Here is a 27419-nt window from a genome sequence, read left to right on the forward strand (position 1 = left end):
CTTCTTTAATGTTCTCTCTTAAACGTTTAATTATTTTATCATGATATTTCAAAATTTCGTTTTTATAATACCGATAGTATTCATCCATATCATCACCCGTTATATTTTTATCATGTTTTTGAAGATATGCTTTTAATCATAATAAGTAAGAAAATTTTGATTAAATACTAAATCATCAATTAAAATTTTTAAATCTACGCTATTCATTTATATAAAAATAAAATAAATGTTTAAGGGTGCCCGCCTCTTTGTCTCTTCTGTGGCATTTCATTAAATAAATGGCATACAACATCCATTTTCACAACATACAGCTTTAGTGTGTGCTCCTGTTAATGCAGTCTTACCGATTGTTAAGCGAGTCATTGACCCATTTTTAAGTTGTAAATTAATATTCTGACCATCGAAAATGACTTTATCATTTATTATATCCAAATAATTTTTAGGTGTTAATTGTTATTTTGTCGTAAACTTACACCTTTCATTTTTTGTGCTATCTTTTTGAAGGAGTCTTCACCAATCATTCCGTTGAATGATGTATAACACTTAGGACATAACGCCACCATGTTATCACCTTGTTTCTCAATTGCTAAACCCAATAACTTCTTCTCATGTGCTTTTTCTTCAGCTTTATTCTTTAATTTAGGTTTAAATTTCTCATCAAAACAGAAGAAATCAAAAGGTGCGAATTTGAAAATGTTTTTATCATAAAATTGTTTATCGGTAACAATTGCTTGAAATGCTTGAGTGTTAGGAAGATTTGGGTCGCCAGCGATTGCCCAATAAGATGAATCAGTATCACCTTCAATGAAATGAAAACGATTAACATCCATGCATTTATACATAAAATCATAAATGAAAACCAAATACCAGTATTTAGCATTATCTAAAGTAAAGAATGCCTCTTGTAAACATGTTTCACATCTATAAAATCTATCTTTAAGCATCACTTGATATGTATCCTCTCCTATTTCTCTAATGTTTTTAAATTTATTTGACATACATGCAACGCGTGACTTCTGTGCATTCGTTATTTTAGTCTTTGCGTAATTTTGTGTATTCATTGCATCGTAACCATATGATCCATTAAGTGAAATCTTACAAAATAAACTTTTTCCTTTATTTCCTTCTAATTCAGCCTTTTGTCTTTCGTTCATAAATTTGTTCGCAAATTCATTAAAACAAATGTTTTTAGTAAATGTTAAAATTGATTGAATATCATCAATGATAAAATGAAATCTGTCGATTAGATACCAAAGATAATAAGAAGAAAATGGTTGATATTGGTTGTGTGTTGATGCTAACTGAGTTAATTTTCTCTGTTTCTGGTCAACTGGTAGATTGTTTGATTTCATGTAATTATACATAAAACTGCCAATTGTTTTTTCATCTGTGATAATATCTAAGTTTCTTATTATCGGTAAAAAGTTAATGTAATCATTAATGTATTTTTCATCAATGTGACCCTTTACTTCAGCCACGAATAAAGTATTTTTCTTCTTAATAATTCCCAGTGCTTTTGCTTTCTTTGTTGCTGTATCACAAATGATAACACCATTCAATCTTCCCGGCATATACATTTTATGGTCAGTATATTGAATGAAATCATGAGGATTAGATGAAAATGATGAAGGATATAATGAATTAAATCAACACCAACGAAATGAGTCATAATGTTGGTGGTGTCCTCATTTGATACAGTTTTAGTTTCTGGACTATATGAAAGTTTATTAATGTGCGTGATTCCTTTAAGATTAACACGATGTTGAACATTTGATAGACCACCAGTAATTCCATTACGGAGAATGTGATAAGCTTCAACTGAATCTAAAGTCATTGGTAAATTATTTTTTAATGCATAATTTCTTAAATTGATTCTTAAACGTTGAACATCTTCATCTTTATTTGATTTTACGACATTGCAATAACAACACATTAACTGACAATTTTCTTTGGTATGTGGTTTTTCATTATCGATTCTATCCAATGTTGGTTTATTTGCATATGTAAACGCTTTACCACACATTTTACATTTAGATGAAAGGATTAAATCGTGAAAATATTGATAGTCATCCATTGAAACATTGTTTTTAGTATCCCTTTCTGCTTTTTCATCTTGTTTCTTATATGATTCAATTTTATATTTCCAATACTTTTTCGTTAATTCAAAACTTGATTCCACATTTTCTTCCTCAGGATATTTTTCATTAGGATTAAAGTTCTTATATGCTAACGCGTAACGAATCATTGAAGCATTCGATGATAAAGAAAGATTATGAAGCATATCAATTTTATAAACAAATGTTTCTTCAATAATTTTATCAATTGGGTCAATCATAATTTCAACATCTTTATTGCAATAATGAATAAAATATTCTAATCTATTCTTAAAATTTTTAGCATCATTGAGATATATTTGATAATCTGAATCGGATATTGTTTCTTGTGTTAATGCTGAATAAAATGAATCTTGAGTGAATGGTTCCTCTTTATATAATTCATCTTCGTAATTCTCCCATGTGATGAATTGATATGGGAAGAATGATTTAATACGTGTTTTATTGTTTCCGAAATCTTGAGTAAATTGGTCTAATGTTCCACCCGCTATATAATTTCTGATGTCAATAAATCTCAATTCATATGGAGTGTTTGTTTTCTTTACAATGATTTGCTTAAATTGAGAAGAAGAACCCAGTATTGATTTTATCTTCCATTTTGCAGTATTTAAATCACGAAGAATTAAATTTAAATCAAACTTTCCCGAATTAAAACCTATGATATTCACTTTATTGAATTCCTCATCTAAAAGCTCTTTCATTGCTTCCTTTTGTTTCTCATTTAATGTATTCATTAATTCTTCATATTGTTCAATATTTGATTTAGCAACTAATGAACAGGTTGAAAATAAAAACTCAATCCAGTCAGAAATAAAAGAATCACTCGAAGTTAAGCAAAAATTCCTCGTATATGTTTTATCACGGTCTACGACCTCGCCGCTTTGCGGCTTTATTTTGACAGTTGATGATACCATAAATGGTTTTAAGTAAGCGTTCAAAGTTGCACATTCAGAAAGTAGAAGTTCTTCTTTAGTCTCTAATGTTTCGAAGTCAAAAGTAATATAATATCTTGTCGGTTGATAATATTCCTGCAAATTATGAGCTAATAACCACTGATATATCTTCTGTTTCGTAATATGTGGTGCATATGGTTGCTGTGTCTTTTGCAATTGAACGTCTTGAATTAATCTTCCATTATTTTCTTTACATTTCTCACAATGTTTTAAAAATCTTCTTTGGTTTTTCCTTTCTGGATCATCACGGATAGAATAAACTTCTTCTTTACAATATGGGCAAACTTTATATCCTGTGAGTGCTTCAACGTCTGTTATTCTGTCAGCGTGAAGTTTTCCACATGGACTCTGTGTTAATAAAATATTTACTGTTTCAAATTCTGGATCTATCATTATTGATTCCACTAATGGAAAGTCTACCTTATTTATGTCCACGTCTTCTGGTTGAGGATCACAATAATAGAAATCAATATTAACATTTAACATTCTCGCTAATCTCTCACTTTCTGATGAAATGTCAAACCCTTCATATGAATCTATTGCTTCATTTAAATAACTTCTACGAGTTTTAGGATTAGCACCATCAGGAATGTTATAGAAGCGTTTAAATAACCTTCTACCTTCTGCTCTAATTTGATTATCATTCATTTTAGCTGTTCCATTTTTGTTCATTTATGTAAGAATAAAAAATTAAAAAATAAAGTTTATTTTTTAAAGTCCGAGACTCAGAGAGTCCAGGGCTAAAGTCCATAAAATGAATTAAGAACACATAAATTTTTATCATCTGCGACGTGACGAATACATTTTAATTTACTCAAGAATGTGTACCCTGATACATTAAATCTAATTCCTGTCTTATTTAATTTCACAACTTTGAAAAGGAATGTATGAATAGCTATAAAATGATGAGATGATGTTTTATGGGTTGCTTCCATTTTTTCTGAAATAAATGAATAAATATAATGCTTATAAGTTTTCATATCTTTTATATTCTTAATAACGAATGGTATAGACCTTTCAACTTCGTCTTCCTTCGGTGCTGTTCTTTCATATGAAACATTATTGGTATCTTCAATAATGAAACCACAATCACACAAAATTTTATAGGTTCCAATGGTTTCTTTTGATATTTTATCTAATAAATCAAAAACTTTATCAACACCTGTGCATTTATTTAAATAATAATTTGTGTAAATATCATGATCTTCTTTCTTAATCGTATTAGTTGCATATGTCACGTTTTTAAGAGCTTTTTTGAATTTTTCGGAATCTAAAGGTGGTGAAAGTAAGATACAAGGGTATTCTTCATTATCAATAAATTGTAACTTATGTTTACGAATAAATTTAGTACCTTCTTCTGAAAGTGTTTCGTCTATTTCACCATCTAATAAATTTTGTGTTGATTCCAAAAAGTAATTTTTATATCTTTCCTCATGTGATTTTTGAACTTCTGATTCTGAAGCTGGGATATTCATTAAACCCTCTACTTCATTCTCAGCATTTCTCAATTCCTTAATTTTTTCATCTATTTCATTTCTTAATTGTTCCAATTTCTCAATCTCATCGTTATAATATTCATCTTGTTTAATTTTTTCTTCAAAATATTCAGGAGGTGTTTCAAGGCTCTCTGAGCCCAGGTCCTCTGGACCATAAAGAGGAATATTCTCCTGTTTTTCAACTTTTTTGGGATATAAATATCTCATTATAGCCTTTTTAGTAATTGGTCCGTTATATTTAAATTCATTCAACAATCTGGAAAACTCTTTCACATTCTGCATATATGTTGGATAAGAACCGTCTCCAAAATTTTCTAAAATATTTTCTAATTCTGAATTAGTGAACTTTAAAGATTTCAATGAATTAGTTGTTATACTCATTTATTATAAAATAAAAGATGAAAAAAATAAATTTAACTTAGTTTTAATTTTACGTAAGAAGTCAATTTTTTAAATCTTGATTTATTCAAAAAATGTAAGACATGAATTTCCTCCTTTTTTTTTCCCTGTTGTCAAAATGTCATGTTGTCACTATTTTCAAAAAGATGTTAATTAACCGAGGGACCGAGGGACCGAGGGACCCTTCATTTATTCAAAAAATGTAAGACATGAATTTTTAAAGTTTATTTTTTAAAAAATTATTTTTTTATTTCATTATGGTAGTGAATCTTTTATTCATGAAAATAATTATTTCTAATTTCTTTTACTCTCTCATATATACTAGATTTAAAGAATTCAGAACATTTCCCATAATCTCCTAAATGTTTTCTTATCCCTAACGTGTGCCAGTTATTATATGAAACTGAATAAACTTTATCTTTATCTTTACACCTTTCATCACTTCCAATATATTTATATCTCAGTTTTGATTTAGCATTTTCATATTCATTAACGTTTAATAATTCACAGTCTTCCTTTTTAAATATATGTTTAAGATATTCAGGATTTAATACTCTACGTTTATATGCTCCTAACTTAGTTCTAAAGGTTTTCTACAAAATTTAGGAATTCCATCCTCTTTAATGTCATCAATGATTTCCATTTCATTATTTTCCATTTCTTCTTCTCGTTTATGAGGTCTTTGATTATGACTCCATTGATTCCATGAAATTAAATATTCTTTATCATTATATTTATACCTCATTAGCTTATTTTGGCTTTCATATTCATTTAATAATTCACAGTCTTCCTTTTTAAATTGAAGTTTAACCCATTCAGGATTTAAACAATGTTTAATTAATCGCGGAATATCTGACATCATCTATATATAGCTTCTTTTATAAAAGATAAAAAAATAAATTATTTTAAAATTAATGTTAATTTTTTAAATGATTTATAAATAAATATATTTTAATACATCGTCTATATATAGATGTAACAAAAAAAGTCACACAACCCGTCATACCCTACTACTCATGATTTATAGTTTTCAGACTCCATTCTTTGTTTATTATTCAACTCCATTTCTTTCCATAGTTATTTAACATGATCGATACAATATTAAACCATTTTTCAATTTGACAAATTTCAAAATTAACAACAGCAGTTTTTATTTGTGAAATAGAGCCCGAATATTATGTGATAGATAAATATAGATTTAAATGACCGATAAATTAGCCACGTGAGATTGTCCCGTCACTTTTCATCACTTCATAAAGCTTTTCACATCACCTAACTTATTTTTTGACAATGGCATCCCCATACCGTCATGTCTACGCAGAAATTGCGAAGGTAGAGAAATCATACCAAGAGGTCAACATCTCTACAACATCTGTTGATACAAACCTTCTTGCTGCCAACTATCGCTATGTTGCATACCCAGTTGAAACATCTGGTGGTGGTCTTTTTGCAGTTCTTCCAGCTAATGGCTACGGCAAAGTTGGAACAACAAATTCACTATTCCGTGGTCACACAGGCGGTGTTCTTGATGTTGACTTCAACCCATTCAATGATAACATCATTGCCTCAGCAGCAGAAGATGCTACTCTTCGTGTCTGGCAAATCAAGTTTAATGGCACTGATGTCGAAGAGCAGAATGAATCTCTCGCTGTTATGAAGGGTCACTCCCGTCGTGTTCAACGTGTTACATGGAACCCAGCAGTTAATAATTGCATTGCTACATTCGGTGCTGAAAAGAATGTCAAGGTTTGGGATGTTTCCAAGGCTTCCTGCGTTTTCACTTTCAAGGCTGGAAAGGATGATCTCCTTGATATCAACTGGAACCAGAACGGTAACCTCCTTGTTTACCCAATGAAGGACAAGAAGCTCCACGTCCTCGATATTCGTGCCAACGCTGAGACATTTGCTGTCAACTCTCATCCAGGCCTCCGTGGTGGTCGTGCTGTATTCTACGACAAGCTTAACATGGTCGCTACAACAGGCTTCTCATCCTCCTCTGGCAGACGAATCGCAATTCGCGATATCCGTAATCCAGAGAATCCACTCGCCCAAATCGATGTCGATTCTAACAACGGTATCCTCGCTCCATTTATTGATGAAGATACAGGCGTTCTTGCTTGCTTCTCACGTGGTGATGCACTTATCCGCTTCTACGAATTACAATCAGCAGAAAATCCACTTGTTACATGCAATGCTTTCGCTTGCAAGGAAGCTGTCCGTGCATTTGCTCGTGCTCCGAAGTACTGCGTCGATACAAACGTTTGCGAAATCGACAGATTTTACATCATCAACCAGGCTAAGCAACTCCAGACAACACAGGTCATTGTACCACGTAAGAATGCTGAGATCTTCCAGGAGGATATCTATCCAGAAACAAACGCACCAGTTCCAGGCATCGAATTCGACGCATGGAAGGCTGGAGGTGAGCCAAAGTTCCAGAAGATCTCTCTCGAGAACGGATACACCCCAGCTGATGGCGCTGCTTTCTCTGTCGAAGCTCAAGCCGAGGAAACTGTCGAATCTCTCAAGGAAGAGAACGAGAAGCTCCGCACAAGAATTGCTCAGCTTGAGGAGGAACTCCGCCAACTCAAGCATTAAGTTTATTTACCAATTTTCTACCTAAGTTAAACTTAAACGATTTTCGGGAATATTCTAATCTTTTTTTTTGAAAAAATCTGACATACAAACAGAAGATAGCTATTTTTATTTTTCACTTATGTTTAACGAGCTAATTGCTGATGTTGTTAACGCCGCATTATCAGCATATATTGAAGGACTTACTAAAGATACTTTTAAGCTATCTTTACTTACTTCAAACCTAGAAATGAATAACGTAGAATTATATAAGTACGGTCTATTGCAGAACAACATACCTATTACTATTGAAAAAGGCATAATTAAGTCAATTCGAGCGCATATTCCCTGGGCAACGTTCATGACGACGCCAATGGTTTTAAAGGTAAGTGATGTTATGATTTCTTGCAAATGTTGGTGTTCAAATGATCAGCAATATCCATCAGTTAAACTACTACGTGAGATAAAACAGCATCAGATTAATGCTCATGAAGTTTTTAAATCAAAAATTAAGTCCTTACTTAAAATAATATCTCAATCATTATTCGTAAATACTATAACAAGTATTGTAGCAAAAGCTAAGCTCCAAATTGATAGAATTAACGTCAGAATAGAATTTGGAAACCGGAATTGCACAGTTTTTGGTTTTCAACTGGATAGACTCATAGTAGACGATGTTAAAAAACCTCACAACATACTTGTTGAACGTGCATTCAGTATTTCGAATATATCTGCGTATATTGATCGAAATCAGACACCAATTGATTGTTCAAATACGGCTATCTTTTCTCAAATGATGAATAATGCGATTAACTCGACTCATGATTGGATCATGTTGCCAGGAAACATGACAGGAACTTGTTCAATGAAAGATATCAACAGTGAAATTGAAATTGATACGAAAACAAGAAAAATTACGTTAGATTTGACTGATTGGCAGGTAGAATTTCTATTTCAAACCATGATAGAAATACCGAAATTCTTTAAATACTTAAAAGGTTCATTGGTTTTGAGAAATAAGAATATAAATACTGATCTAGTTGCATTTTGGAAATTTGTAGACCAAACATCTAGGAAAATGAATGAAAAAGAAGATGTTCGAATCGGAAATTTCAAAAATCTTTTCAAATTCATGAAAAAATACACTTCTAAATGGAAATCTAATCCGAATCCACCTGAGAAACCAAAAATTATACAATACTGTGATATTATCTTTCCATATTATAATATTATTTTATGGAGATCAATGGCTGAGAACTCAAAAACTGGAAAACTGTCATTCAAAACGATGAAAAAAGTTATTGATCAAATTGACTTTGATGGCCAGTATATTTTTGTAAATCTATTGGCAAGAATCCATTTCATGTTCAGAACTCCTCTACTATTCTGCAGAATTCGATCACAGACTGATCAAGAAGGGCTTGTTTTCAATATTTCCAAGCCAACTCTCCATTTAAAGCAAATCAACAACGGAATTTCCATTGATATCACATCCACAGCATTTTCTGCCCTCAGAAATGGTTACATAGTACTTGAATCACAAGATACAGATAATGAGGATTTCAAAATCCATTTGGAATTATTCAACGAAAATTCCAAGTTTTTCACACGCTTGTCCATCGATGTTTTGGCTACAAATTACACTGTAGATGTTCCAAAACTGCTTAGCGTTCAGATCCCATTCGATCTGTTCGGAATGATTGAGACTATTATCAAAATTATGAAGCATCCAGCATTTATCATTCCGCCAATTGAGTTTTCGTTGAATACTCCACCAACGCAGATCTTTTTGAAGATGAACAATCAAGTAGATTTCTTGATAGTGATTGAATCTTTAGCCATTTCGACGTCTCTGTTTTCTGCAAAAGATTTTCTGGTAAACCTCACTTTATCAAATGTCAGTATTTCATTTGGAAAGAGGATCCAGCACAAACTTCTAGATGATTTCAATATGGAATGTAAAATAACAAAACAAGGTACAGAAATCAATGTCAAACCTTTCACTGCAGAGTTTAGTTGGAGTAATATTGATCTTTTGTACTCAATTTTGCCACTTCCTTTACCAAACATTGAATTAAATCAGATCCTCCATTTAATTTCCATACTTCCAAAATATAGTATCTCCATCAATGCTCCAAGTGGAACAATAAATCTTGGGATGCCATATTGGAGTTCTCCGCTGAAACTATCATTCGAATCAGCGAAAATTCAGACTATGATCCCGGAGTTGAATGTAAGAATGGATGTTGAACAATTTGGAATTGAGCGTATAATATCGGCTCAAAAAGTATCTCTCGGCTTGAAAGATTTCGCAATCACAATGAATGTTTCATTCTGCCATCTCTATTTCTTCCGATTTTTCGAGTTTTTGCCAAAGAACTTAAATATGTACTTGCCCAGCGGCCTCACTATTCCTCCAATCAAAATGTCGCTCTCTGTCGAAAAGTTCATGGTCGACGCAAGTTTGAAGGAACAAGAGAAGTTCATTCTTGAATTTTCGAATTTTGATGCTGATAACTTTAGAATGCTCTCGAAATTAGCTGTGTCAACATCTGTATTCATCAGATTGGATAGCTACCATTTCACAGAGACATTTCCTGTTACTGGTTCTCTCGAGATAAACGGAGGCCTCTTCAAAGTTAATTTGGATTTCGAAAAAGTACCGTTTTTAATGACTGACTTTTTGTTGAACCACTTTTTGTCTGTTCCATTTGATGTAGATACAATATTCCCAGATGGATTGACGCTCGATGTGTCTGCAAAGATTGGTAATTTATCAGTTTACAATTATTTAAATCTCAAGACGATAAAAATTGATTTTATTGTCAACAAAAATGAATTGAGAGGCTCTTTAAGCATGGAAAAGATGGATATGATCTTCTCAAAGGTCGAATGCCAAAATTCATCTTTGTGTCTAATCGACTTCGACCTCAAAAACAGAAAATCAAAAATTGTAGTCAATGATACTGTTTTGACAATCAATTTATTGCAGATTTACGAGGAGTTTATTCCTATTTTGTTGAATGCCAATATAAAGATGCCACCTCCAATGGCAATTGATTTGACAATGAAGCCAAGTTCTTTAGTTTTAGTTTTGCCGAATTCAGACTGCATCCATTGCGGTTTGTCCGATACTATGACCGCAAAAATCAACACAAAAGCATTTTCAATTGATGCAGGCATCAAAAATGTTTTTGCAAGATTCAACAATTGCGACATCTTTAACCTCCAGTTTATTAATATCAAAGGAGATATCGAGAAGTTCAATATTGTTTTGGGTAAATTGAATGCTTCTTCTTCCATTTGGCACATTCTAAGTTTGCTGAACTCTGTCAAGGAATTCCATATATATCCTTTCAAGCTTTCACAAATATATCTACCAAATATTGAAGTTATATTTGATAGGATAAATTTGTCGCTTTGTAGCCAAACAAAATCAATGAAATTCGGACCAAAAACATTAGAAATAGAATGCGTAAATACAAGTCTTGATGTCATAGACAATTTTGTTTGCTTCAAGACAGATTTCAAAGGATTTTCATCTTCCTCACACTTCAATCGCCAAAATCTCATAGAAAAATCGAATATGACTTTCAATTTTGACTTGAAGAAATGTGCGGAAATGAACATCAGCATAGATCATCCGCTGAATTTGAATATCAACAAAAAGATTCTCTCATCAATTTTGAAAACAATAAATTTCAAAGACAAAAAACCTTCACTCCTGTTTACAAACGAAACAAATAGAAATTTTGTTTTGCAATACTTCAATCACAGAATAGAACTGAAGCCTAACTCTTCTTTACACGATTTCACAACGGAGTACTTCGAAGTATTCTATCTCTCCGACTTCAAAAACACTGAAGAAATTGTTTTGAGTGATTTCATTGAAGAAAAAGTTGTTGTTTTGAATCAATTAAATGTTATCGCTGTTTTTAATAATGAAAAGGTGATAATTCAGCCAAAACTCAAAGTACAAAATCAAACTCCATTGAATTTAATAATAAATAATCGATTGATCTCAAAATATGATGAATGCGAACTAGATGTTAATAATTCGACAGAATTAAATTTGTTTGCAGGTGAACAATATTATAAAATCAGTTTGGTTGGCGAAGTTAAGTTTACGATTGGAGATTTGTATTTGATCTCGACTCCCGTTGAGCGCAACTCCCAGACAACAGTTGTTATTCATCCACTATTTTTAGTTTACAATAATTTACCATTCGCAATTTTTATTTCTTCAAAAATGTCAGCAAGTTATAATAACTATGTCGATTCTTCCAATTATGTCGGATTAGTAAAAGTCTCGGAAGAGCAAAAATTCCTAAGATTTTACATCTCTTCAAAAGACAGGATTAAATCATCAAAATGCAAAATTGATACAGAAATAAAAGAAGGAAAAATAGAAGTCACTCTATCCAATGAAATCAAGGCAAATGTTTCTTATTACATTGACGAATCAAACAAAATCTATTTGTCTGGAAATGTTGTTCATAACTTGACAAACATTCCATTTGTTATATCATCTTTTCCCGTTAAGTTTTCAAATAGCCAAAATATGGCGAAAATTAATAGAATTTTGTCATCTCCGAGATTTGAAATTGATCAAAAAGAACAGAGATTATCAATAGATGAGCCTAAATCGATGGTGAAAAGCATTTCTCACGAATCAATTATTTCAAGTCCTAGGAGCGATAAAGCGGAAAACTCTATTTTAGCTGATGAAGAAAAACCCAAGCAAATTGTTACAAAATTTATTAATGATGAATTTGATGACAAAACTGATGATGAGGATTTGAAACTTTTAATAAAAAAGGACAAAATAAAAGTGAAAGAAAGTCCAAAAAGGAAGTCAATTTCTAGATCGATTTCAAGCATATCTTTGCGCAAGCAACAAGTTGACAATATCGCTCCATCATCTGGTGTTTTCGATGGTTTGGTATTTGTTCCAAAAGATGAAATAACTCTAATTAATTCATTAGATAAGATTTTTATTTCGAACCAAGAAATCAATACCTCGCATAAAACTCATCATCTGCATCTTGAAAACTTGCCTTCACAGGAATTTCCAATAAACGTTTTCAAGTATGAGAACGAAATATTCATTGTTCCGTCAACTGTCATCATCAACGACTTGAGTAGGGATATTTTTGTTGACACAATAACCACGCATAATCACAAGCTGATGTCCAAGCAAGGCTTCGTTCTGTACTCAATCAACACATCGCTTCTTGTAAAGATTTCCTTCAACAACTCGAAATACTCGAAACCTATCAACGTTCTGGAGTTAAAGAAAGACCAAGACCTTTACATAGGTAATGAATTCGTCACTTTACATGTCGAAAATAAAAACTATGTGAAGCACATTGTAATAAAAGCAGCAAAAACAGCAAGGAAACACAGAATTGCGAACAAAACAAACTTATCAATCAAAGTAAAACAAAGTCAGAGTGAAAAAGAGTTTGTTGAAATCAAACCTAATGAAACAATTTATTTCGTTGTCGAAAAATTTTACCAAAGTTCTTCATTCCTAGATGTCATAGCCTGCGACAAATTCTTCTCATTGGATCTCAGCCGCTGTAGTTTCCAAAAGAAATTAGACGGTGCATTGTATTACTTAGTTAATTTCATTTTGTTTTCGGATCAAGTTTCTATTGAATTTTCAGAAATTCCAGAGATAATCAGTGATAACATTCTTTTCGATATCAATTTCATAATCAGAGAGATGGTTTTGAACTTCACGGATTCCGAAATGAGGCCACTCTGCCTGCTATTGCTTTCGAATCAGAATACAGATATACAATTTGACAAAAGCGGCTTCGGGATCAATTTTTCTTTGAGTTCCGTCAATCTGATCAACAAAATGCAGAAGCCTGTTTTTGAAAATGTCATGTTTTCTGATGGAGGAAACAAAGATTTTGTCATCAAATTTAATTCTCATTTTTCGGGATTAATTAAGATCGATTATTTAACTATAGAAATCGGACAAACAACCGTGTGTTTGGACCTGAATTTCATTTCCCAGTTTTTGAAGTTAATTCCAGAAAATCCACCAAACTTTACCCAAAAACCTGATTTATATTTGTTACCTTTTGAAAGACAGTTTAGAGAGTGTGAAATATATTATTTATTATCTCTTTTCATTCCAGAAAATTTGTGGAAATGTTTTTGCTTGAAAAACATCAAGGTTTGTCCAACAAAGTTAGCTCTTTCTTTTCAACCACACGTTGAAAATAGTCTCCCAAGATTATTCCAAGTCCTTCCAAAAGTTGAGAACGCTGTAATGGTGTTTAAACGTCCAATATTTGAGGTTAATGAAGTGAAATCGCTTTTCTCGGTCTTAAATGGTTTTAGCAAGAGGTCACTCTTCAGAGCTGGGTTTAGTTTAATGCGAAACACAGAGTTAATGGGGCTTCCAAGCTCTAACATCAAGAAGTACTTCTACAATAAGAAGAAAGGATTCACTGTCAGATTTCTCTCGACTGGTATTTCTATCATCCAAACTGTATTTGCATATTTATCAAATACATTGCACATCCTATGCAATACTGAGAATATCATAGAAAGTAATCGCGCTGTTTGGGGTGTGCTGAGCTTTATCTCAGCTTTGTGCATTTCCTTTAGATCTTTTTCAAACTTGAGATCACTACGCCCTTCAAGTATTTTCATATGTTTTACTCTGTTTTTGGCAAATATAATTCTGGCTTTTGTTGATCTGTTCTACGGATTGACTGACTGGACTCTGCATAATTTAGCAGGAGAAGTCCAAAATGAAGATGAAATAGTCGAAATTCCTGATGATGTTTGCATCGCAAATGGAGAAATTTCTGTTTCTGGTGAAAAGATTCCAATTGAAGAAATAGAAGATTTGAAAACTGAAGATAAATATGTCTCATTTTATCTTCCTAGCGGAAAGGAGGTTTTAATCGACTGCGAAAATGATGATGATGCTGAAAAACTATACCAATTAATTGTAAATGAGAAAGAAAAATTCTCAGATTAAATTTATATTGTTGTTGTCTTTTTTTGTATGTTATGTTGTATAAACTATTTGATATTAGTGTAAGTTACTGTATATCTTCATTTTCATTAGAATTTAGAAAAGAGAGTCAAAATTAATGAACAGTGAATCTTGGAAAGATTTAAGAGGGAAAAATGGTCACTCTGGGGTTCGAACCCAGGCCCTCGCGGACCAGTGCCTTAAACTGGCGCCTTAGACCACTCGGCCAAATGACCTGAACGAAAACTTTGATTTATTTTCTTCTGATAATGCAAATATGTCTCAAAAGTTCTCCCTCAATTACAACTAAATTTTTTCTTAGATTTTAATAATTGAATTCTAAATATTGTTTTCATTTTAATTTATTTTTTAAATTTTTGAATTCAATTCAAAAATTCAAACACAACGATGGAGGAAACTATTGATCCATCGCAGTTTGACCTTAGACGTTGGAACGTTGGAGGTTGGGAGTCATCTAAACTCAAAACAAAAGCGAATGGAAAATGGATATACATATATGATGGCGATTCTAAACAATTGATCAATTTGCCAGAACCAATCCATTTTGAAAAGCGTTATATACCACCCAATTATTCCAAGCATGATCATTTACCAGTTCAAAGCTTATTCGATACACGCACATTTGAACGATCGATCGAAAACCCCTCTACCAGAAAGGCTCCATTATCTTTTAGTCAACCAGTTCCCCCTGGAAAGCTTGTTGCGCCTGTTGTTTATTCGCAATTTTGTCAAAGCAAAAGATTGAATGGAGTCAGAACAGCCAAATGCTCTCCAAGAAAGAAGTTACTTCAAAGGGCCAGTACCTCAGTTGAAAAACGTTCTTTTTCACAGTCACAAAAAGATTCAATCGATAGTACGTTATCACCATTTATTACTCACTTTGCACCGGCCGAAATTATCACAACTCAATCAGCAACTCTACCACCAAGAAATATTTGAATTTTATAATATTTTTTATTTCAATTTTTTTCGTACTTCACTTAATAAAGGATGGAAAGAGTGTAGTCTTTTCTCCTTTAAGTCCTATGAAGTTATATTATTTCAATATGTTAATTCAAAATATTTGTATATTTTCATCAACATCCTAGTAAACATTAACTACAATTATGTATATGTATATCTTTAGATGTTTACTCATACGTGATCATAATTATAAGGGGAAAAAATGTACATTTTAAAATATTTGTTTATTAAAATTAAGAAGAAGGGAAAAAAATTTAATCAAGGCTAAGTATTCTTGATTTCTGTCTTGATGATGTATTTGATCTTCTATAGTTCATCTGTGACGAACTCTGTTGTGAAGCAGATATCTGGTTATTAACATTAGAAATCTCATTTTGTATCTGCTGATTCTGCTGCTTTGCTGCATCGATATTTCTCATTATCTCTGATATCTCCTGGTTGAGTTTGAATGCTTCGTTTTGCTCAAAATTCACTTTTTGGTTCAGTTCGGCCTTGTTTTGGATCAGAGTCGCTTTGTACTCCATGGAGAGCGACATCTGTTTGCGGAGTTCGTCGACGGAGTTTGAGAAATCGAGATGGAGCTGGTCCAGCTTGTTCTGCACATCTGATAGCTTGGAAACGAGGTTTTTGTTCTTCATTTGCAGTTTCTGGGTCATTTCGCTCTCTTTCTGCACAGTTTGTGAGAATTCGCTATTTGTGCCGTTTTTTGAACGCAAAATCTGCTGGTTCAGCTGATTTATGCTGCTTTGTATCATTTCTAGCTTGTTCTTCATCATGGAAATGCTGTTTTCGGTTTCTTCAATAGATTTCATCGAATCGGCTGAATAATCAATCCGTGGAATGGAATTGAGGGTAGAATTGAATTCAGAAATCTTGTTCTGATGGTTGGTAATTATGTCTTTGTTGTTTTTAAGCTGTTCATCAAGATTGGAAATATCAAATTCGATTTCTTGGATTTCTTGACGATATCTCGAAGTAAACTTGTTTGTCTTCTCGATGTTGTAGCTATATTCATCATTTTCATCTATTGTTGATTTAATTTCCTTTGTTAAATTTGAAATTAAAGATTTGCACTCTTCAATCTTCAAATTGTTTGTGGATATAGCTGTTTCTGTTGATTTAACGTCGCTTTCGATTTGATTCTGTTGTTCATTTAGTGAATTGAGCTCGGAATTAATATTATTTGTATTCGAAACGATTTCTTTAGTTGCTTGTAATGATTTTTCGATTTCCCCTTCTGTGTCTTTGATAGTTTTATCGTTCTCATTGACTTCATTTGATATCTTCGTCGAGATTTTTGATAATTCTTCAAACTTCTGGGAAATTAAGCTTGAAACAGCTCCTACTGATTGATGAAGCTCATGACAATGTTCGATGGCAGTCATGTCATTGTTAAGACTGTCTTTCTTCTCTTGTATCTTGTTGGAATATGATTCGAGATTTTCATGAATCTTTTTGGCTTCCTCTTTGATTGATTCTATCTCTATACGGATTGCTTGTGTTTCATTATTTGCAGATTGTATTGCATCGCATAGGTCTTTTGTTGAATTATATTCAGGCTGAATGGAAGATGAAGAGGGTTCTGATTTGGAAATTGTCGAAAGAGTCCTTGAATTAGGTTTGGAAAGAGATGGAGTAGAAGGCTTCCATGCTTTTGAAGATTGATTATTATTGTTTGTTTCCTTTTTCTTCAGGAAGCTAAGCATTAAAATTTCATTCAATGCATCACATCATATTTCATATCATATGTCATTCGATATAATTGTATCATTAATTTATTTAACAGTTTAAAAATTTAATCGGTCATAGTGTAATGGTTATCATGTAAGATTGTCGTTCTTTTGATCCGGGTTCGATTCCCGGTGACCGAGTTTTTTGGTTTTTTTTCCAAATTTTCCTCAATGGAATCGTTTAGCTATTTCCGATTACAATAAGTGCTACCAATAAGTATCCGTGTAAATTAATTAGAATAAAATGGTTTTAAGGGTGCACACGAGAGGATCATGTAAACTTCAGAATTTAGAACCTTATTTTTAGGCATTATCTTGGCTACCTATTTAGGCTCGAAAAGCAAAAAATATCAAAAAATACAACTTGACTCCATTATGAGCCTTTCATGGAGGTAGTTTTTATCCGCTAGTATTTTCCCTTTGAATCTTTTTACAATTCGAAATCAAATTCAAAACTCAGTAGAAGAAAGGAAGAATCGACTTACTACGGTTGTAATACGAATAAATACATATATTTAATTATTTTTATTTACATAATAATTGTTTGAAGCTCATATTCCATCAAATTTTTAAATAAAAACATTAAAATGTTGAAAATGTTCATATATTTTAATAGGTTTTTGGCACTTTATTGAGGAATTACTACATACATCGTCGAACTGAACGAGTGCGGGACAAATTTGCCAAGTGTCACTTTTTCAATAACCTTAAATTACGCTTTTCTAATTTTTTAAAAAATAACCTTAAATTATATTTGAAGAAATTATGTCTATGATATATGTTTTATGCTAGAATCTTGGAGTTTTCATGCACTACACTGTTTCGTACCGAAATGGCTAACAAAAAAGTGACAGAAAACCTTAAATTGCGCGGCAATTTTAATTAAAAAATAAACATTAATTTTTGTGATTGATATTATGCATTTTATTTATATTATATAAGATTTAAATTTAGGGGAAAAATTGGAAAAAAAATAAGATTGGAAGTCTTTAGGTAAGAAGGAAAGGGCAAGAGATATATAGTGTACCTATATACCTCTTGCCCTTTCATTCTAAGTAAAATGGGAGAAACTTTGTCCGCATCATAAGTTATGCGGACAAAGTTTCTCCCATTTCTAATGGGAATTGTAGGCTATGAGGCACTGATATATAATCAGTACCTCATAGCCTACAATTCCCTTTATTAGACTTCCAAACTTTGAGTTAATGTCAAGACATTAACTCAAAGTTTGGAAAACTTCACGTAAGAATCAATCGTCAAAAATCTCGATTGCAGTTATATTCATTGTGTTAAATTTGATTTATTTTGAAATTTTTATAAATTAAATTTTATATAACATAAAGCGTTATGAATTAGTATTTCCATATGAATTTTATCTCGAAAATAGTAATTCTGTACAGTTATATTTCGGTTAAATAAATATATCTAAATAGAAAGAATCAGAAAAATCAAATTATTGGCGCCAAAAATGTCACTTTTTTGGTGAGCCATTTCGGTATGAGATATTTTCATGCACTACACAAGAGCTCCAAGGTTCCAAGAGTGAATGCTCAATAGCAATTATAGAGATGTACCTTTTCAAAATGACTTTTACTGATTAAATTTAATCAATAGAAGACATTTTGAAAAGGTACCTCTACAATTAGATATACAAGAGATTCAAAGCTTCATTTCAGATAGATTTGAAACTTTGAAACTCTTGGTAGATTTTGAGTGAATGCTGACAATCATCTTTGAGAAGGTTTTCTTTAAGAAAACCTTCTTAAAGAGGTTTCTCAGGAGCCCTGAGGCTCCCTTTCGTAATGATTGGGAGCCTTGGGGCTCCTGAGACGAAGAATGGCTTCGCCGAATCTTTGATCAGCAGAGGCCAAATGAAAAAGCCTCTGCTGATGGATTCTCAGGAGCCCTGAGGTTCCCTTTCGTAATGATTGGGAGCCTTGGGGCTCCTGAGACGAAGAATGGCTTCGCCGAATCTTTGATCAGCAGAGGCCAAATGAAAAGGCCTCTGCTGATGGATTCTCAGGAGCCCTGAGGCTCCCTTTCGTAATGATTGGGAGCCTTGGGGCTCCTGCAGCAGAGTATCGCTCCGCTCCATTAATTTTTTTAAAAAAAGTGCCGTGTGGCAAATTTGTCCTGTTCCCGAACTGAACTTGATATTTTGAAATTTAAATTATTTATCAAAATTAAAATTTAACTTGAAATTTATAATTATTTAGTCATATTTTGCATAATTCTAAGTAGATTTTGTAAAAAATCAAGAAAGAAAAATTTTAATGGAGGCTTCCGACCAGATAACGCTTTCAATTTTTTGTGATGTTTACAAAAAAGTGAGATTCGTTAAGCGTTTTTCTCGTTGAATATTGAGTTTTCCGAATTTTAAGTTATTCATAAAGCACCTCTATATTATCCCCTATCTATCGATATGATTATTTTTGAAAAAGCTTGCTATGAATTCGGAAATGATTTTTTTCGAAAAAAATCGAAATTTTCTAGGCTTTTTCTGAGAAGTTTTTTTAGGCCGTTATATCGAAAAATTATTTTTTTGATGAATGATATAGGTAGAATACTATTCCAAAATTATATTTATTATAATTTTGGTCGATAAAAATAAGCGGATTCAAAACTGGCAAAAAGGGCTTCGGCAATTTGTGGACGATTCCGAACTGCCTCTTTTTTGAATTTTAATAAGAAAAATAGATTCATCACTATGTATAGATATTAAAAAACTTGGTTTTAGATTCATCGTTTTTTGTAGTCACGTTTTTATTGAATATCTTATATTTTTTTTATACATATATAAATATTTGGAGTATTTAAAACATATTTAGTTACTTTTTTTTCTAAGCCCTTTTCAAATATTGAAAAAGAACAAAAACATTTTTCTTTGAATGATGGTAACACTATTCACAGTGAAAAAGCTTGGTTGTAAAGATGGAACAATGATTACAATTATCAGACCATCTAGTATTTTCAAATCACCACTAAATATATAAGTACTTTTGCGGAGATTTCTAGAGCTGAAATCTCAGTTCCAGATGGCGCGATTCCATAAGAATTCATTTATAGTAGATTATATAATTTTAATAACAATGAGAGTACTTCTTCTCTGCAAATGTGTCAATGCACTTTCAATTCTAGTAAAGAATGCACAAAAATGCAAAATGACGAAATGATATGTCAACAAACGTGCGAACCGATACAAGATGATTATGAAACCGCGCGAAGAATTAGAGGAAGAAGAGATTTTTGAAGAAGAAGAAGATCTTGAGAATGAAGGCGAGAAAGAGAAAGAAAAGTCAAAAACATTCCATGAAAAGTATACAGATCAAGAATTAGACAAGCATTTGTTCAATTGCTACATTCACGGAATAGGAATCCAAAAATATTTCGACATATTAACATATGCAGGAGTGAAAGTACCATCTGTTGATACATTGAATAAGAGACAAGCTGCTCTCGGTCCTTCACTTGAAGAATTTTGTTTAAATCGCATACAAAAATACATAACTGATGATATGAAAGCAGCTTATGACTGTGCTTGGACTGGAAGAAGAAATGCTTTTTCATCTTTTTCAAGTTTGGCAAATATTGTACTTAAGGATACCCTTACGTGTCAGATTTTTTGCGCATACGAAGAAGTCATGCTAGACATGAGCTATAAACCTGAAATTTTAGCAACATATTTAAAACTTTTTAAACTACAATACACTTTAATATTCAAGAACAAAAATATTCTTTTTAGAAATTACATAATTATTTTATGTGAAATCTATATAAAAACATATTTTGCGAGCGTAACTTTTTTCTTTATAAGCACCTTATATGACTGATAAACTGTGAAGGCACATAATTGTTAATTCATAGAGTTGATATGTTTCCAAAATTGAGAGGAAATTTGAAAATTGAATACCCTTTCAATTCAATTTTCAAAAGATATCAGCTCCTTCAATAATTGAAGGACGATTTTGATCATTTGCTCTTAAAACAAGTATGCCATGGAGAAAAAAGTTACGCTCGCAAATCTGAAATATAACTATCATATAAAAAAATTAAATTTCTAATTTTTTACTCTATAGATATTATTGGCCACTTGTGTAATGCATAAAAGTTTATGTCATATGCATACATTTGGAAGTATGGGAGACGAGGGAAATTACTTCTATGAGGCACTAGGATTTTTTAAAAATTTCTCTATCGGACTCACCATTCAATTTCTCGAAAATTAAAAAAAATCAATAATAGCTAAAATGTATTATGCATAACAAATTTTTAATGTTACACGGTATTTTTTGAACTTCATGACATGAATTTTCTTTATATTATTTTTTTTTTTTGGATTTTCTATGATTTATGCGATAGGCTGGAACAACATTGTAAGTGCAATGATATCATTTATAGAGAAATCTAAAACTTCAGCATTCAGAACTCGCAACCACAAAAATATTCATTTGCTAAGTAAGTAAAGTTGATTAAGTTCGACACTTAGCTTTTATACGTAAAACCAAGTGTGTATTGTTATTTCTTGTTAAATTATTGAGAAAAAAATAAATTGTAAGAGAAACGATACTGATTATTGAAATAATATTGAGGGTAGCTGCAGATTTCTTCATTAACATGCCGGAAATTTGTTAATCTTGGTTTTCTATCATAAAATCTGTCGAAGAATCTAAAAACGGAGATATGAAATAGAGATCATGTAAATCTAGAGTATCCTGTCAGAAAAATAGACTAAGCATGTAACCCTTTTTTGGTCATAAACACTTTTTACCACTTAGTCATACAGATGATCATTAAATTTAAACGAGCACTTTTTGTCAGAATTTATTCTTTTACAAAGACAGAAGATTTTAGTATTATTTAATATTAGTGCTGTAGCAAAATTCAAAAAACGGTGAAAATTCAGTGAATTTTTGAATTCACATTTTTTTCGACATTTTTCTTGATATATCCATGCACATTAAGAACACAGCTTTGATACGCTTAAAAAAGCATATTTCATATGAAATTGTTAAAGAAATAAACAATTTATATAAAAATTGCACTTATGGGCAGTTTAGATATATAATTTATATATAACATATATACAAATCCATAGACAAAGTGCAATAACTACAATGTTGTAGAAAATTACAGCAGAAATACTGACTTTTTGAAGGATAATAAGAATTCTTCTAAATGTTGTATTTTTATAATTTGATTGATTTTTTTACTATTTCATTAATCTTTTATGAATAATAATTATTTTTAATATATGTGCTATTAAAATTTCAAATTTTGACTAATATATCTAAGTTATCTGAACGAAACATTTAGAAAATATCATACTTACATTGAAATAGCAAGTAGAGCATATTAATAGCAAGTTTCTTGGCTTTATATCTATCATATATTGTTGTTTGATCAAACAAAATTCACTCTATTATATGGTGTCAATTAATTAAAACAATTTTTAATAGTTATTTATTTAGTGCGAATAAGTGCAAACTCATAAATGAATAACTTAATAGTAGAAGAAAGAATTATCTGATATAAATCTCACATTTTGTCCATCAGAAATACTTTAATTGCATACGCATAACTATTAGTAATACGTCTGGAGTGTCAATTAATAACAATCCCACAACAAGTAAAATTCAGATTTTTATTAAACTTATTTTTTCCTAAAAGTTTTCTCAAATTACTATATATACATATGTGGATAAAATAATAGTAATATTGTAAAAAATTAGATAATTTTTTTTATTTGAGAACCTCTCAAAAGTTCATTCAATTTATCAATTGTTTCAGTTTGATGTATATTCATTTCTGGAGCCTAAAACTTTAGCAATCATGACAATATCATATTCTCTTTCTAACTACGCAATGTAAGGGTATCCTTAATAAAATTTGTGGTTTTCGAATTGTAACAAAATATAAAAAGTTAGTATACATATCTTCAGTACTGTGGCACTGCGCGCCATCTTACCGAAGATATGTCAATCTGGCACTTTACAAAACCACTAACGTATATTTTACATCACAGATGCAATATTTCTAATAACCTTAAACTATTTCTGCCACGTAAAGTATTTATCACATAAACCACCTCATCTCACCTCTCTGTACGTTATATATTGTGCGCAGGTCATTGCCCATGGCAACTCCCCACGACACAATGCACGTGCATGAAAAAATAAACGTTCTCACTACCGTTCTCACTAACGTACACACTAACGTTCACACTAACGTTCTCACTTACAAAAGTATTGCAACTCCTCCCATTGCTGTGCTTCACATAACAACTCATAATCTTCTGACTCACTTTCTTCTTCATATAGGTCAAAGTCACTGTCAAAATAAATGTTAGTAAGTTTTGACAAAGCTAATGAAACACGCTTACCGTTTGTATCATATGCTTGTATAAACTTTCCATTATGTTTACTATCATAAACGCTCAAACTAACTTTACCCTTTCTCCCTCGTATCTGATAGAATGTATTTTCACGAGGAAAGTTAGTATGGTTAAGTTGTGTACGAAGGCACTGCGTTCCTCCATACACCACTTAGCGGTTTTGACACTTTACAAAACCATTAACGTATATTTTACAACACGAACGCAAAAACTAACTTAATCTTAAATATTTACAAAGCCGCCAACCACTTCACTAACGAACTCACTAATGTAAAAATAAACGTTCTCACTATCGTTCTCACTAACGACTTCACTAATGTTCTCATAAATTTTCCTCAATATCTTCATCATCAGTGTTAACCCTATTGTAGTCATACTTGAAGCCATAAACTTTCTCTAACTTCTTAACGTACAATTTACATAACTTACCTTCGTCATCGTATGGTTTAATGATATAACTATTTCTATCTTTATACACAGTCAATGAAAAGTCAACTGGTCTCGGATGTATTTGAAAGAACATGTTATGCTCAGGAAGGAAGAATAAATGTTTAAATGTATGTTTGTTATATGTTTTGATTTGTATGAGTTGCTTTTGTTCTGTCATTTACATCCAAATAAAATAAAAAATAAACTTAAAAATAAACTTAAAAATAAACGTTGTCAGAGGTGAAAAAATAAATTTAGGTGAAGTGGTGAGATCTCACCTGTTTTTTCACCTCTTTTTTCACCCGTTGAATTCATTACTTTATAACTCTCTTCCTTTCTCCAACTCTTCTAACTTCTTCTTAAGTTCAGCAATGTTGGACTCATGAAGTTTAATCTTTCTCAAAATTCCTTCTTTATCTAATGGTTGCTTTATCTTTCTAAACTGAACTCTACCATCCTTCATAGTATGAATGTAAAAACCTTCTGGAATAGTTCCTGATTTAATGTATTCTACCAAAAACTTTTGTTTCATTGCTTCAGTGACTTTAGTCGTCATTTCAATCAAATAAAAATTTTAATATTAAATAAAAATAACGTTATTTTTTCAGTAAGGAAACGCAGGAGTTTTACGATTTATTTGAGGCGTGGGTTCTGGTTTAAATGTTGGAGTCGGTTTAGGAGTTGACTTTGAACAGGAGTTTGTACTTCCATAGGTTCAGGAGTTATTGAAGGTTTTGCTTGTGAAGGCGTTGGTTTTGGCGAATGTGTTGGAGTTTGTTTAACTTCAGCTACTTCAGTATTATTTAATAACATTTGCTTTATTTCTTTTCAACATCATAACTGCTCCTGCTGTAGCTAGCAAACCTAGTGGGAGACCATATCTTATATAAGGACTTGACCAAATGCTATTTTTGACAGGAGCTGGTGGAACACCTAACCTTGGTGAAACTGCTCTTTGCCATTGTGGCAGCTCGTAAGAAATATTCAATAGGTGCTCCATAATCGTTTGGTAAAGTTTGTTTCATAGATGGTGAAGGTTCGCGAGAGCTTGATGAAGAACTCATTTATAAGCTTTAAAAATAAACGTTCATCCTTTATTCCTCACTGTCGTCCGTGCTAAGTTATAGTCATCTAATCTTATTATGGGATGCCATTAGCACGCACTGAATGGCAAAGCAACAATCCCTCATAAATCCAATAAGTGGCTTTGGTACGTTTTCAGTTGCTAGTTCAATAGGTCCTTTAACAGACAATTTGTATGTTATTGGAGCAGTAGATGTTTGACCTTGTTGGAAGCAAAAGTCCACTTCTGTTGGAAAACCACATAAAGAAATGTGTGTTGTCATAGCTATCCCATTTATGTTCCACACTACATCATCCACCAATGACCTCATAACATCTTCATTAAATCCTATCATATCATTGTTTGTATTGCAAGCGTTCGCAACCATTTCATAAAATACAGGTCCATATGATTTTTCAGGTTCTGCAGGCATATTTCCATAAGCTCGCCATGGAAAGCTGAAGATATTTAAACTTAGGGTTCTCAAAATTAACATAATAGTTGTCTTTCTTTCTAAATAGTGGCCCCAAATACTTTTAACATTAATAGGTATAAGCTGCTGTAAATGTTGCACTTGAACTATCTGTATTCTTTGAGAATGAACCGTCCATAGGAATCCAATCCATAACTTTAACAGGAAAACATAAAGCCTCGTTTGTATAATGTTCTACAAGTTCTGTATAAATGTTAGGGTCTAAAGAGAATGACTTTGGATGAATGAAACATTCATTAAAAATCCATCTTTGTTCGAAATAGTTGCTGGGTTACAGTTGTAATAGTAACTGTTCCACTAGCTTCTACTGCCTTCGTTATCATAGTGAATGGTTCATTCCATGGAACAAATTTATTTGTCGGTGGATTTGAATCTGAAGCAAATGCAACTTTAAGAGTTGGATTGAAAGCAATGATATCATTTACAGATATAGATGTGCATTGTAAGGCGTCGCTACTGAACTTTACTTTAAGCTGAATGTTTCCTGCAAAAGCTGGAATAAATCTTATAGCTTCTAATGGTAAAAACTTTCTAACAGGAATTCTTAAACGAAGCTTAAAATCAAATGATTTTCCTGCTGTAATTGGACCACTAACAATTTGTCCTGTTCTGCATGTTCCCGAATGACTCCATACATCTTCATGTCGAGTCTTTGAGAAAACATCTACTTTCTTTATTTGTTCGGTAGTTTGTGAGTTTGAAGTTATATATGCTTCTTCTCTTGCGTTGTCTTGAGAATATACGATACGACCATTTGCAAGGATTTGATATCCAGCAACTGCATAGAAAGCGTCATCGAAACCAATCCAAAATCCTGGTGGGTTTGTTTTATTGGAACCTGAACCAATTTCTTTATCTACAATAAATTGACCTTCCATTTTATACGTAATGAATGTATTGTAAAGGTCCAACATATTTTCACCAGGAGGTGAGAGATTGAATGTTACCCATGTGTTATCTTTAGCAGTTCCAGGTTGTGATGGAATCTTTGCGTCAGAATATTTTCTATTAGTGTCACCAATTTGAACTGCATTGTCTATGATATCGAAATATGAGCGAATCTGATGAATATGCTCTGCTGGAGTAAATTCGTTTAGCTGTTCGTTCTGCATGTATTTACTTCAGATAAAAATATCTATTTACTTCATTATTCTCACTCTTCTTCTTGGTATTCGTGGTGGAAGTTGTTTCTTGACATTTTCAATGAACTGTACATTCTCTTTTGTCTCAACTTCTTTCACTGGCGGGTCAGGGTTCTTTGACTCGGTTTGTTTTTCAATGAAATTCACGAACTTTGCAATAAGCTCTTGGTTCGTTATTGAAAGTACATCTGGCTTCTTTTCTTCTTGTTCTTTGGTGGCTCAGTTTGAACAGAAGGTTTTATATGGGCTTCGTGGACTTCACCCTTGCCATGCACCTTAATGTTGTCGCTCTCTGCATTCGCTAATGGTACCTTTCTTTTTCTTACGTATATTTTACCATCTTTACTCTGACTTACGTAATAGAAAGGATGTTGTATTCCTCTTGCGTCATTTAATATAATAGACTCTCGCTCTGATTTTGACAAGCTCATTTTACATCGGTTAAAGTTTTAATTTAGTTTTTTATCTACAGTCAAATGACTCAGACAAGTCATATGGACAAGACCCAAGGGGTCATAGATGTTGAAGCATTGAAGACAGAAATTCGTGAACAAATTTTATCCGAACTGAAGGAACAAAAACAGACAAACAAAGCCAGAGAGACCAAAGAGAAAACTTAGTGAAAAACAACTAGCTGCATTAGCTGCT

The 27419-nt window shown here is 32.1% G+C and overlaps 7 protein-coding genes, 2 non-coding genes and 3 pseudogenes across 12 annotated transcripts, besides 9 other annotated features; 5 read left to right on the forward strand and 7 right to left on the reverse strand.

Moving 5' to 3' along the window:
* Positions 1 to 5019: part of a mobile genetic element that runs on past the window's edge.
* Positions 341 to 1352, reverse strand: TVAGG3_0053430 (annotated as a pseudogene). The gene has a single exon. A coding segment is annotated over exon 1 (1012 nt).
* TVAGG3_0053440 lies at positions 1515 to 3739 on the reverse strand (annotated as a pseudogene). Its single transcript has one exon. A coding segment is annotated over exon 1 (2225 nt).
* TVAGG3_0053450 (uncharacterized protein) lies at positions 3808 to 4944 on the reverse strand (the record flags this gene model as incomplete). The annotated part of the gene is made up of 1 exon (XM_051221104.1): positions 3808 to 4944. The coding sequence occupies one exon, from the start codon at positions 4942 to 4944 to the stop codon at positions 3808 to 3810; it is 1137 nt and encodes a 378-aa protein (XP_051106090.1).
* A 1198-nt stretch (positions 5020 to 6217) lies between the features above and the next one.
* Positions 6218 to 7613, forward strand: TVAGG3_0053460 (coronin family; the record flags this gene model as incomplete). The annotated part of the gene is made up of 1 exon (XM_001301262.2): positions 6253 to 7560. The coding sequence occupies one exon, from the start codon at positions 6253 to 6255 to the stop codon at positions 7558 to 7560; it is 1308 nt and encodes a 435-aa protein (XP_001301263.1).
* Positions 7614 to 7678: 65 nt separating this feature from the next.
* Positions 7679 to 14542, forward strand: TVAGG3_0053470 (regulation of parkin-mediated stimulation of mitophagy in response to mitochondrial depolarization; the record flags this gene model as incomplete). The annotated part of the gene is made up of 1 exon (XM_001301263.1): positions 7679 to 14542. One exon carries the CDS (start codon positions 7679 to 7681, stop codon positions 14540 to 14542), a length of 6864 nt encoding a protein of 2287 aa, XP_001301264.1.
* Positions 14543 to 14695: 153 nt separating this feature from the next.
* Positions 14696 to 14775, reverse strand: TVAGG3_0053480. Its single transcript has one exon. It is a non-coding gene; the product is annotated as a tRNA-Leu (tRNA).
* A 161-nt stretch (positions 14776 to 14936) lies between these two features.
* TVAGG3_0053490 (uncharacterized protein) lies at positions 14937 to 15720 on the forward strand (the record flags this gene model as incomplete). Its single annotated transcript, XM_001301264.1, has 1 exon — positions 14948 to 15499. The coding sequence occupies one exon, from the start codon at positions 14948 to 14950 to the stop codon at positions 15497 to 15499; it is 552 nt and encodes a 183-aa protein (XP_001301265.1).
* Positions 15721 to 15777: 57 nt separating this feature from the next.
* Positions 15778 to 17229, reverse strand: TVAGG3_0053500 (uncharacterized protein; the record flags this gene model as incomplete). Its single annotated transcript, XM_001301265.1, has 1 exon — positions 15778 to 17229. One exon carries the CDS (start codon positions 17227 to 17229, stop codon positions 15778 to 15780), a length of 1452 nt encoding a protein of 483 aa, XP_001301266.1.
* A 93-nt stretch (positions 17230 to 17322) lies between these two features.
* TVAGG3_0053510 lies at positions 17323 to 17394 on the forward strand. Its single transcript has one exon. It is a non-coding gene; the product is annotated as a tRNA-Asp (tRNA).
* A 524-nt stretch (positions 17395 to 17918) lies between these two features.
* Positions 17919 to 17947: a terminal%2Cinverted (terminal inverted repeat of MuDR-4N1_TV transposon ID:TVAGG3_0053520).
* Positions 17919 to 18071: a mobile genetic element.
* Positions 18072 to 18249: 178 nt separating this feature from the next.
* Positions 18250 to 18497: a mobile genetic element.
* Positions 18498 to 18758: 261 nt separating this feature from the next.
* Positions 18759 to 19394: a mobile genetic element.
* Positions 19361 to 19394: a terminal%2Cinverted (terminal inverted repeat of MuDR-4N1_TV transposon ID:TVAGG3_0053540).
* Positions 19395 to 19528: 134 nt separating this feature from the next.
* Positions 19529 to 19993: a mobile genetic element.
* Positions 19994 to 20148: 155 nt separating this feature from the next.
* Positions 20149 to 21044, forward strand: TVAGG3_0053560 (protein of unknown function (DUF3447); the record flags this gene model as incomplete). Its single annotated transcript, XM_001301266.2, has 1 exon — positions 20457 to 20914. A coding segment is annotated over one exon (458 nt), but the record flags the coding sequence as incomplete, so codon positions are not given.
* A 2699-nt stretch (positions 21045 to 23743) lies between these two features.
* Positions 23744 to 24392: a terminal%2Cinverted (terminal inverted repeat of Maverick-1C transposon ID:TVAGG3_0053570).
* Positions 23744 to 27419: part of a mobile genetic element that runs on past the window's edge.
* On the reverse strand, positions 24393 to 24629 carry TVAGG3_0053580 (uncharacterized protein; the record flags this gene model as incomplete). Its single annotated transcript, XM_001301267.1, has 1 exon — positions 24393 to 24629. The coding sequence occupies one exon, from the start codon at positions 24627 to 24629 to the stop codon at positions 24393 to 24395; it is 237 nt and encodes a 78-aa protein (XP_001301268.1).
* TVAGG3_0053590 lies at positions 26769 to 27202 on the reverse strand (annotated as a pseudogene). The gene has a single exon. A coding segment is annotated over exon 1 (434 nt).

The sequence above is a fragment of the Trichomonas vaginalis genome, chromosome IV (genome assembly GCF_026262505.1).
Source record: "Trichomonas vaginalis G3 chromosome IV, whole genome shotgun sequence".
NCBI classification, from domain to species: domain Eukaryota; phylum Parabasalia; order Trichomonadida; family Trichomonadidae; genus Trichomonas; species Trichomonas vaginalis.